The 12,265-nt window shown below is 34.7% G+C and overlaps 2 protein-coding genes across 2 annotated transcripts; one reads left to right on the top strand and one right to left on the bottom strand.

Annotated features, from left to right (window-relative positions):
• The first annotated feature begins 7,139 nt into the window (after nt 1–7,139).
• On the top strand, nt 7,140–8,317 carry LOC129871178 (sesquiterpene synthase 16-like). Its single transcript, XM_055946059.1, has 2 exons — nt 7,140–7,864; nt 7,939–8,317. The coding sequence occupies exons 1-2, from the start codon at nt 7,616–7,618 to the stop codon at nt 8,233–8,235; spliced, it is 546 nt and encodes a 181-aa protein (XP_055802034.1). The 5' UTR covers nt 7,140–7,615; the 3' UTR covers nt 8,236–8,317.
• A 119-nt stretch (nt 8,318–8,436) lies between these two features.
• Nucleotides 8,437–10,984, bottom strand: LOC129871708 (pentatricopeptide repeat-containing protein At1g08070, chloroplastic). Its single transcript, XM_055946674.1, has one exon. The coding sequence runs from the start codon at nt 10,833–10,835 to the stop codon at nt 8,640–8,642; it is 2,196 nt and encodes a 731-aa protein (XP_055802649.1). The 5' UTR covers nt 10,836–10,984; the 3' UTR covers nt 8,437–8,639.
• Nucleotides 10,985–12,265: the final 1,281 nt, after the last annotated feature.

Raw genomic sequence — 12,265 nt, 5'->3', positions numbered from 1 at the left:
TCATATCAGCTCGTGACATCCGATCCAAATATAATTAATTCATCATTCTTTATTATCACTTTCCACTTCATTAATAATATTTTATTAAACCTTCTTTATTCAAGACATCACTTTTGATAGGGTAAGTTCAAGATTATGGATTTCACGGTCTTGGGATTGCAGACCAATCACAACAACATATCAATCATGTAAACCACAACAATTAAATGCATAGTAAATTTCACACATTACTCAATGACTATCAATCATTATAAGAGTCTATCTATGATATAGTATAAACCATAACCTACCTCAACTGAAGAATCAAAGTCAAGCAAGCTAATTCATCAATGCTTTTCCTTTCTTAAAGCCTCACGTTTTCAATCTATCAAATATACAATATTCTTAAGCAAACGAATCTATAACATTAACATTATATATATATATATATATATATTTAATCTAGATCCAACAACTCAGTATTATTACTTCGAGAATAATACTGTATATAAACCACCAAGAAGCCAACCAAATCAACACACTAATCTGTCAATGATTTAACATGATTGTCACAATCACCTTATTGCTCCCACTACATATTACAACTTAACCTACCACTAGATGGCCCCAAGTTGGCAGAAACCCTTTCCAATATTCAAAAGTCACCCACCAAACCACTAATAATTACCAATGTTACTAATATATACTACCTTATTATCAACCAAGTAATATCAACCAAGTAAAATGGTTGTCCACTTAAAATGGTGGATAGTCCATTTACTTTTTAAGTGGGTAAAATGCCCATTAATATTTTCCTCCACTTGTAAATATGGCTATAAATATAGCCTTAAACTTCAATGTAAAAATACACAAACACATAACAAAAGAATTACTATTACTCTCTCTATATTACTACTCTCTCTATTAATACTTTCTATATACATATTCTCTTGTTCTTCTTCCTTTATAAAATTGTCAAGTTAGTTAATTTATAACACGTTATCAGCACGAAGCTTTAATTTTTCAGAAAATTAACTTCTATATCAGGTATATCTACTAAAGAAATTTAATTTTTAAGTTATCTTTGTTACTTTCAAATTAATTTTCATCATGTCAAACTTGTCAAAATTGGAATTTGTGGCACTTGATATTTCTGGTAAAAATTATTTGTCATGGGTACTTGATGCTGAAATTCACCTTACCGCTAAGGGTCTTGGTGATGCTATAATTGAAGGAAATACAGCATCAAGTCAGGATAAAGCAAAGGCTATGATTTTCCTTCGTCATCATCTAGATGAAAGCCTAAAAATGGAATACTTGACAGTGAAAGATCCACTTGAATTGTGGAAAGACTTAAAAGGGAGGTATGACCACCTCAGGGCAACGGTATTGCCAAGGGCTCGTTATGAGTGGATGCACTTACGGTTTCAAGATTTTAAAACCGTAATTGAGTATAATTCTGCTGTATTTAGAATAACTTCCCAATTAAAATTATGTGGGGAAAATATAAATGATGAGGACATGTTAGAAAAGACACTAACTACTTTTCATGTCTCTAATGTAATATTACAGCAGCAATACCGTGAAAAGGGTTTTAAAAAATACTCTGAATTGATATCATGCCTTCTGGTGGCTGAACAACATAGTGCCCTTTTAATGAAAAATCATGAAGCCCGTCCCACTGGAACTGCTCCGTTACCGGAGGCAAATATGGTAAAAGCACATGGCCAGTCTGAAAGAAGACATAATAAATATCAAGGTCATAATAATGTGCGTGGGCGTGGCAATGGCAGAGGACGATATAATAATCGTCGTGGTGGTGGTCAACATAAAAGGGAGAACAATATCAGTTCTCAAAATGGCCCTTCAAAAAGTAACTGTCATCGTTGTGGCATGAAAGGCCACTGGAAAAATGAATGTCGGACGCCTGAGCATTTTGTAAGACTTTATCAAAATTCTTTTAAAAGAAAGGCAAATAGAGGTGGTGCCTCTTCTTCTAATGCTCGGATAGAGTCACACTTGGCGTTCGAAAATAATGTTGAGGCAAGGCCTTTGAATAATGATAATATTGAAGCAAATATGGCCTTAAGGGATGATGATTTTAATGACCTCAATGATATTACTCATTTGGAGGTTGAAGATTTTTTTAAGGATCTTAATTGATGTTTAATTTCATGTTTTTCAATATGTTATCATGTACTTTGAATTATTGTGTTTTTACGTTTATGTATTTGAAGAAAAAAATAATAATAATCAAGGTTACATTTTTATGATAATTGTATATTATTTATTACATTGTGCTATTTTACAATATTGTAATTAATTACTATTAGTGTGCTATTATTTAATCTTAATATCATATTGTTACTAAAAATAATATTCGCCTTATTTAATGTCATTATAATAACTATTTATTCTTGTTAATGTTTTAGACATTAATAATATATAATGATTGTATTATTTTTGTCAATAAACAAATTATCTATACATGATGAATAATATTATATTAATGTTTTATAATATTTTATATTTGTTTTTAATACTTGTGTATAATATTTATTTAAGGTTAATAAGTATACAATTCCATAAACTAAATTATTGTAACATTCATCATAATTGAATCATATAATTTTTTTTTAATTATAAATTACCATAATTTAACTTTTAAAAAAAAAGGACTTATGTTTTTCTAGCAAAATTGTTACTTATTTTATTTCTTACAATGCATTTTTATTTTATGAAGATAAATAAATTTATCAGTCTTCAATTGGATTCAAGATGAATAATGAAGATATGTGCATTTTGGATAGTGCCACAACTCATACGATATTAAAAGAAAAGAAATATTTTTGTCATTTGATTATGAAAAAGGACTATGTCAATACAATATCTGGTAGTACAAAATTAATTGAAGGCTAAAGCAACCTTATTACTACCTGGAGGAACGATATTGGTAATTGATAATGCATTATATTGTAGTAAGTCTCAAAGAAACTTATTAAGTTTCAAGGTTATTCGCCAAAATGGCTATCATATTGAGACTGCAAATGAAGGAAAGGTTGAATACCTTTATATTACTACAATAAATATGGAGAAGAAAATTGTGCACGAAAAATTACTTGCACTTTCTTCTGGGTTGTACCATACAAATATTGGTACTGTTGAATCACATGCCATTGTAAACAAAAGGTTTACTGATTCTGATGATTTTATCATTTGGCATGACCGGTTGGGCCATCCCGGTTATAATATGATGCGCAGAATTATTGAGAATTCACATGGGCACACTTTGAAGAATCAGAAAATTCTTCAATCTAAGGAATTCTATTGTGTTGCTTGTTCCCAAGGAAAACTGATTATCAAATCATCAGCAACTAAGGTTGGGATTGAATCCCCTGCGTTTCTGGAACGTATACAGGGTGATATATGTGGGCCAATTCATCCTTCATGTGGACCATTTAAATATTATATGGTCTTGATAGATGCATCTACAAGATGGTCACATGTGTGCTTATTATCAACTCGCAACATGGCTTTTGCGAGATTGTTAGCTCAAATTATAAGGTTAAGAGCACAATTTCCAGATTATGCAATAAAGACAATTCGTCTTGATAATGCTGGTGAGTTCACATCTCAATCATTTAATGATTATTGTATGTCGATTGGAATAAAAGTTGAGCATCCGGTCGCTCATGTACATACACAAAATGGTCTAGCGGAATCATTGATTAAACGCCTCCAATGGATAGCTAGACCATTGCTAATGAGGACAAAACTTCCTATTTCAGTGTGGGGGCATGCTATTTTGCATGCAGCAGCACTTGTGCGCGTAAGGCCAACAAATTATCATGAATTTTCCCCATTACAGTTGGCGTTTGGAAGGGAGCCAAATATATCCCATCTTAGAATATTTGGGTGTGCGGTATATGTCCCAATTGCTCCACCACATCGCACAAAGATGGGTCCCCAAAGAAGGTTGGGAATATATGTTGGGTATGAATCTCCTTCTATTATAAAATATCTGGAACCTATGACTGAAGATTTATTTACGGCAAGATTTGCTGATTGTCATTTTGATGAATCAGTATACCCAACATTAGGGGGAGAACATAAGCAGATGAAAAATGAGATAGATTGGAATTCATTGTCACTATCTCATTTAGATCCTCGAACAAATCAATGTGAGCAAGAAGTTCAAAAGATGATTTATTTGCAGAATATTGCAAATCAACTGCCGAATGCATTTACTAACCTTCCACGGGTTACTAAATCGCATATCCCAGCTGCTAATGCTCAAGTTCGAGTTGATGTCCCGGTAGGACAACTTATTCAGGCAAATGAATCTAGACCACGCTTAAAACGTGGAAGACCATTTGGTTCCAAAGATAAAAATCCTCGAAAAAGGAAAGGAATGAATGATCAAGATGATCATAATTTGGAGGCGAGTGCTCAAGAAGAGCCCAGAGACACAACAAATGGTGATACCACCGAGGAAGTCCAAGTACTTGAAAATAATGAGAATGAAGAAATCTCAATAAGTTATGTCTCGACAGGAAAACGGTGGAACCGAAATAATATTGTGGTCGATAATATTTTTGCTTATAATGTTGCCATTGAAATAATGCAACAAGATAAGGATCTTGAACCAAAATCTGTCGATGAATGCAGACAGAGAAATGATTGGCCAAGATGGAAGGATGCAATTCAAGCAGAGTTAACTTCACTTGAAAAACGTGAAGTTTTCGGATCAATAATTTGAACACCTGAAGGTGTCAAGCCAGTAGGGCACAAATGGGTTTTTGTGCGTAAACGAAATGAAAAGGGTGAAGTCGTAAGATATAAAGCACGACTTGTAGCCCAAGGTTTTTCGCAAAGACCTGGCATTGACTATATGGAAACATATTCCCCTGTGGTGGATGCAATTACTTTCAGGTATCTAATGAATTTGGCAGTTCATGAAAAGCTTGAAATGCAGTTAATGGACGTGGTCACTGCCTATTTATATGGCTCATTGGACCACGACATTTTTATGAAAATTCCCGAAGGGTTCAAAGTGCCTGAAGCATACAAGGATTCTCGAGAAAATTGCTCAATAAAACTTCAAAAATCCTTGTACGGGTTGAAACAATCAGGGCGAATGTGGTACAATCGTCTTAGCGAATATTTGCTAAAAGAAGGATATAAAAATGATCCAATTTGCCCTTGTGTCTTTATGAGAAGGTCTGGATCTGAATTTGTCATAATAGCAGTATATGTTGATGATTTAAATATTATTGGAACTCCAGAAGAACTTTCAAAGGCAGTAAAATGCCTGAAAAAGGAGTTTGAAATGAAAGATCTTGGAAAGACAAAATTTTGTCTTGGTCTACAAATTGAACATTTTACAAATGGGATATTTGTCCATCAGTCAACATATACTGAAAATATTTTAAAGAGATTTTATATGGATAAAGCACACCCATTGAGTACTCCAATGGTTGTGAGATCTCTTGATATTAATACAGATCCATTTCGGCCTTATGAAAATGATGAAGAACTTATTGGTGCTGAAATACCATACCTTAGTGCAATTGGTGCATTAATGTATCTTGCCAATAATTCTAGACCAGATATAGCTTTCTCAGTAAACTTGTTAGCAAGATTTAGTTCTTCACCAACACGCAGACACTGGAATGGAATTAAGCATATATTCAGATACCTTCGAGGTACCATTGATATGGGATTGTTTTACTCAAATGATTCCACGTCACAATTGATTGGTTATGCAGATGCGGGATATTTATCTGATCCCCATAAAGGTCGATCGCAAACAGGCTATTTATTTACATGTGGTGGTACAGCTATATCATGGCGTTCAACAAAGCAAACTATGGTTGCCACTTCCTCAAATCATGCAGAGATAATAGCCATTCATGAAGCAAGTCGAGAATGTGTTTGGTTAAGATCAATAACTGAACACATTCAAGAAACATGTGGTCTTTCTTTGACAAAAGACGCTCCAACAATATTGTATGAAGACAATGCTGCATGTATAGCTCAACTGAAGGGAGGATACATCAAAGGAGACAGAACAAAACATATTTCACCAAAATTCTTTTTCACTCATGATCTTCAAAAGAAGGGTGAAATAGATGTCCAACAAATTCGTTCAAGTGACAATTTGGCGGATATGTTCACCAAAGCATTGCCAACATCAACCTTTGAGAAAATGAGATACAAAATTGGAATGCGTCGTCTTCAAGATATTAAGTGATATTTTCATCAGGGGGAGCAAAATACGCGCTGTACTCTTTTTCCCTTAGTCAAGGTTTTGTCCCACTGGGTTTTCCTGATAAGGTTTTTAATGAGGCAGCACTCAAGGCGTATTATCAGATATGTGTACTCTTTTTCCTTCATTAGGCTTTTTCCCACTGGGTTTTTCCTAATAAGGTTTTAACGAGACACATTTCTCGTGGACATCCAAGGGGGAGTATTATCAACCAAGTAATATCAACCAAGTAAAATGGTTGTCCACTTAAAATGGTGGATAGTCCATTTACTTTTTAAGTGGGTAAAATGCCCATTAATATTTTCCTCCACTTGTAAATATGGCTATAAATATAGCCTTAAACTTCAATGTAAAAATACACAAACACATAACAAAAGAATTACTATTACTCTCTCTATATTACTACTCTCTCTATTAATACTTTCTATATACATATTCTCTTGTTCTTCTTCCTTTATAAAATTGTCAAGTTAGTTAATTTATAACATACCTTTCATAACAACAAATATGCAGAACAAACAAAAGGAGTTTAGTCGTTATCTGGAGAGACTCAATCAAGGTTTAATAAGTCTAAAGTAAGAATACAGTTTAGACAGAGACCAATCATATACAATCCAATCCAATCATGTACAATCCAATCCAATCCAATCATTTACAATTCGATCCAATCCAATCATATACAATCAGATCCAATCCAATCCAATCACATACCATCCAATCCAATCCAATCCAATCGTATACAATCCAATCACATACCATCCAATCCAATCCAATCCAATCATGTACAACTCAATTCAATCCAATCATTTACAATTCGATTCAATCCAATCATATACAATCCGATCCAATCCAATCATATACAATCTAATCCAATCCAATCCAATCACATACCATCCAATCCAGTCATATACAATCAACTCAACAATAAAGTCAAAGGACTCAACTCAATAGATATGCAAATTAGAATTTAGCAACTTATAGATATAGTAGCAAACAATCCTATGAAGATTTGATATATTCACTACTAAAAATAATGCAAAAATTGACGGATAGAGTGATAGAGTCGGTCCAAAAAAATTGAGGAAAAATCAATTCAGTCCGTCGGTTTTTTTTAATTAAAAAAATTAATAGAAAACAGATCGACTTTATGAAAATCGATCAATGTCTGGCGTTTTTTTATTCGCAATTAAAGAGCAAAAATTATAAAAAAAAATAATTGTTTTTTATATTTTCTTTAAAGAAAACCGATGTAGTCCCTCTATTTTTTTGTTATCCAAAATCATAGAAAAAAACACGAATTTTAATAAATTTGAAAACCCACCCTTTCCATTGGTTTGTAACGTTTTACTAATTTATTTAATTTTTCAGATGAAAAAGGTGTTGAGGGCTTACTTTCAAGAGGCAAAATGGTATAATGAGAAGCAAGTACCAAGAATGGAGCAATATATGAAGAATGGAATTTCATCAGGTGCTTACCTATTGCTAGCAACTACTTCTTGGTTAGGAATGGGAAAGATAGCAACTAAAGATGCATTTGATTGGATAGTAACTCAACCTCCAATACTTGTTGCTTCTTCTATCATTACAATATTGCTCAATGATCTTTCATCACATGAGGTATATATACATATAATTTTTAAACACATTTTAGTTTATTTGATTGATTTTGTTTGTTTTGTTCATATTATTAGGAAGAACAAAAAAGAGGAGATGCAACTTCAAGTATCGAATGTTACATGAAGGAATATGGTGTTAAGAAGGAAGAAGCACACATACAAATAAGAAATATAATAGAAAATTATTGGAAGGATTTAGATGAAGAATACTTCAAAGTGGATGTGGCTATTATACCAAAGGTTTTGCTCATGTGTATAATTAATCTTACAAGAGTTGCTGAGTTCTTGTATAAAGATGAAGATGCTTATACTTTTTCCAAAAATAACTTGAAAGGTGTCATCTCTGCAATGGTAATTGATCCTATTATATAGTCCGGGGCTGGTTTTTCCATTCTATAAAAATATGGGATAAGTTAATTAAGGGTTGTTTAGTTACCCTGTATTACCAATAAATAAATAAATAAATATTTCAATGTTAAAGTTTGTATCAATAGACTATTATTTTCATTTCATCTACAAACTCAAAGTTGAGTGACGACTTTCTGAGATAAAAGTATGTTAGTTGAGTGAGAATATGAGAAATTAACTTGCTTTTCTCAAACAGTGCATTAGTTTCATGACCATTTCAAGACTACAATATCTTTACAGAAGAAGTATGTGCAAAATTTAATGTCTATCTTAATGATCAACATATTGGATAACCATAAATACTGATAGTACCATGGGAGCATTCTGGCTATAAACTGAGCCATCCACTCTGTTTGATCTTTATCAGCTCACCAATAGTCCAAGCACGAGCAAGAACCGTTTTTGAAATGGTGAAATCGATTCCTGTCTCTTGCGATGATCTCCCTATTAAATATCTTGGATATCACCTTCGTGGCTTCGTGACAATTGCCACACACCCTAAGATTCTTAACAATCCTGAGAGTTGTCCCTGGATTTGTACTGATCAATCCAAAGGCTATTGCTAACTTCTCGCTATGTTGATTTAGTTTTTCTTCTTTCCACTCCTCATCCATTTCATAATGTACCTCTGATGTATCTGGAACATGGCCAGCCATTTCCAATAGCCTATCGACTTCATCCAACATTTTATAAATCTCAGTGCTTTGCGGATGTGTTCTATCACTAACAAGAAAATCATGGACTACTCTATCAATCTCAATGGAGGTACAACCAGGAACTTTCTTCATTCCTTGATCATTTAAAAAAGTTCTTATCAATGCTACTTTGTCCCAATTTCCAGAACCAGCATAGATGTTGGATAAGAGTACATAAGCACCAGGATTTTCGGGTTCTAGTTCAAATAAGTTCTTGGCAGCATATTCACCCAATTCAAGATTCTTGTGGATTCTACAAGACCCTAGCAAGGAACCCCATATTGCACCATCGGGTTTTATCTCCATGCTTTCGATCATGGCCATTGCTTCATCGAATTTTCCTGCTCGTCCTAGAAGGTCAATCATACATCCATAATGCTGCAACTTTGGTGTGTACTTGTAGCTTTGGGTCATGGTATTGAAGTATTCTCGACCAAGATCCACTAAACCAGCATGATTACACGCTGATAAAACACTAACGAATGTTATATCATCCGGCTTCATTCCTTCCTCTGTCATTTTTTGGAAAAGCTCCAGAGCTTCATATGCATCCCCATGCATTGCTAGCCCTGAGATCATCACATTATAAGAAGCTAAAGTTTTCGTTTTCATTCCATGAAAGATTTGTTTTGCCGCTGCTATGGATCCACATTTTGCATACATATTTATCAGGCTAGTCCATAGAGAATTGTTTTGCAAGTGTTGATAATGCTTGTCAACATAGACATGTATCCACTTGCCAAGATCTAGAGCACCTAAATATGCACAAGCCGGAAGGATGCTCAGCAAAGTAACATCATTAGGATCGATATTTACTTGCTGCATCCGATGAAAAACAGCCAATGCATCTTTATAATTGCCCATATGTGTATAGCCCCCAATCATAACATTCCACGATACGAGATCTTTCTCCTGTAAACCCTCGAACAAGTTCCTTGCTGTATCAAGATCACCACATTTTGCGTACATATCAATAAGTGCATTAACAAGACGAATATTCAAACCAAGCCCATGATCTTCAATCCATGATCTCACCCAACTCCCCAATTTGAGTTCACCTACACGAGCACAAACAGAGAGAACACTCAACAACGTGCTCACCGAAGGTGTCACATTCACATTTCTCATCTCCTCAAACAACACCAACGCCTCCTCAAACCGACCCACCTGAGCATATCCCGAAATCATGGCATTCCACGAAACAACATCTCTCACAGGCATTTCATCAAACAGTTCACGAGCATCACTGAGACGTCCCTTCAACGAGTACCCATTAATCAACGCCGTGAAGGACACAGCATCTCTCTCAGAACTTTTATCAAACACCAATCGAGCATCATCCATTTCACCATTTTGAGCATACATATTGAGAAGTGAAGCATGTACGTAAACATCAGTCATTAACCCAAGCTTAAAAACATGCCCATGAATCATTTTCCCCATCTGGGTATCCATTATTTTCGCACAAGATTTAAGAACAAACGGAAACGTATAAGAATTCGGTCGATTACCAGAAAAAAGCATTTTTTCGTAGAAATCAATGGCTAAATTAGGTGATGAACTCAATGAGTATCCTCTAATTATCATGTTATACATAACGTGATTAGGGTCATCAGTAGTGTTAAAGATTGATAAAGCATATGAAAAGTCACCATATGGATTAGTGGCACAAAATTCAAGTAATTTGCTTAGTGCAAATTGGGTATTGTGTAAACCAAATTTGATGAAATGGGAATGTACTTTCTTGAGGTCTTCCATGTTTTTGCATTTGGATAAAAGGGAAAAAGATGGGTGTGTTTGGAGGAGTTTGTAAGGGGGATTTGAGCTGGGAGGAAAGTGGAGGATAGTGATTGGGGAAGAGAGTGTCATTTGGGAATATGAGGATAAAGGTCAAATCTTGAAATTTGGCCCCCCAAAAAACTTACTCGTTATGATGCGATTTGTAAGGTATGGGACTTGAGTCCCACCTCGGGTTAAATGGAGGTTGATCTTGGGGTCAACCACATCAATAGCTAGCTTTTGAGATATGGTTCTCCCTGGGTTGTTTGTATGAATGGTACTCCCTTTGTGCTCGTCGTCACGCCTTGGATGGTGCACATCCTACTACAAGGTATGGGATTTGAGTTTCACATTTGTTAAATTGGGAGCAGATGTGGGGCCGTGCCTTGGATGACGCAGATCCTACTGCAATGTATGAGACTTGAGTCTCACATCGATGTGGGGCTTATATAGCCTTTGGGCTCTCCCATCTCAGTAACTAGCTTTTGGGGCCTGGATTGTATCATTACCCGCACCCTGTGCAAATACATGTCTATGTTTTCATTAGTTTGGTGTAAATACAGGGTGCGGATAATCCTCAGCGTGACAGCTTAGGCGGGAAGTTTGGCTTCCATTTCAGATGTTATACGTCCTTTGGTAATAAGATCTAACTGTGGGGGGATGAGGATCTATATCTTACATGTTAAAAAGTCAACAATCTTTTTTCCCGAGTGAAATCCTAGAATAAAAGATGCAAAGGTATCTTAATGCTCTATCAGTGAGAACAATCGAATTGAGGGTGTAACAGACGATTCGGAAGAAAAAGCATCTACAGTATAGACGAGATAAGTTCTCAAACGTTGAAGACTAGAGGGTTGGTAGAGGTCTAACAACTTGTGTTTAATCCATTGTCCCAAAAAATGGATGTTTTTTCTCAAGTATACAACCTATGCATGAACATTATGGGAGTTTGTTCAGTATGCTCAGAAAGAATATAGATGTAGGTGTCTTTAAGAATATATTCTGGTTTTGTCAAGCGGCAGCCTTTTGCAATTGGCTCAAAAGTAGTTCTGCTACACGATGTTTGTTCTGTTACAAAGTAATTGACTAAACATTTGTTATATTGTTCCAGATTCTGTATGGGAAGTGGAGGTATAACTAACATTAGAACTATATATCCAACAGCGTGAGGTAACCTTTTCTCTTGTGAGACAATTTGGTTTGGCTTTTGCTACAAGAATTATTTGGACAAAAATAAAAGTATTTGTCACAGAGGTGTTGCAATTTTTTAAGTTGAATTATGAAAAGAGTGATTTTTTTTTAAAAAAATACTTCTGAACTTTTTTGTTCGTTTTACACCCTAACTATCAGTTTTGAGACGTAGATGGTGATAGTTCAGATAAGGAAAGGGAACAACTGATAATTGGGGTGTGAAACTCGCGAAAAAATGATAGTCCAGGTGTGTTTTGGACCATTATTCTTATGAAAACCAAGAAAATTAATGGATTATTAATTCCTTTGTTTATGTATTCTAGAGATCC

Source organism: Solanum dulcamara, chromosome 10, assembly GCF_947179165.1.
Source record: "Solanum dulcamara chromosome 10, daSolDulc1.2, whole genome shotgun sequence".
NCBI lineage: Eukaryota > Viridiplantae > Streptophyta > Magnoliopsida > Solanales > Solanaceae > Solanum > Solanum dulcamara.
The sequence above is the reverse complement of the archived record's forward strand: the minus strand, read 5'-3'. Positions and strand labels throughout refer to the sequence as shown.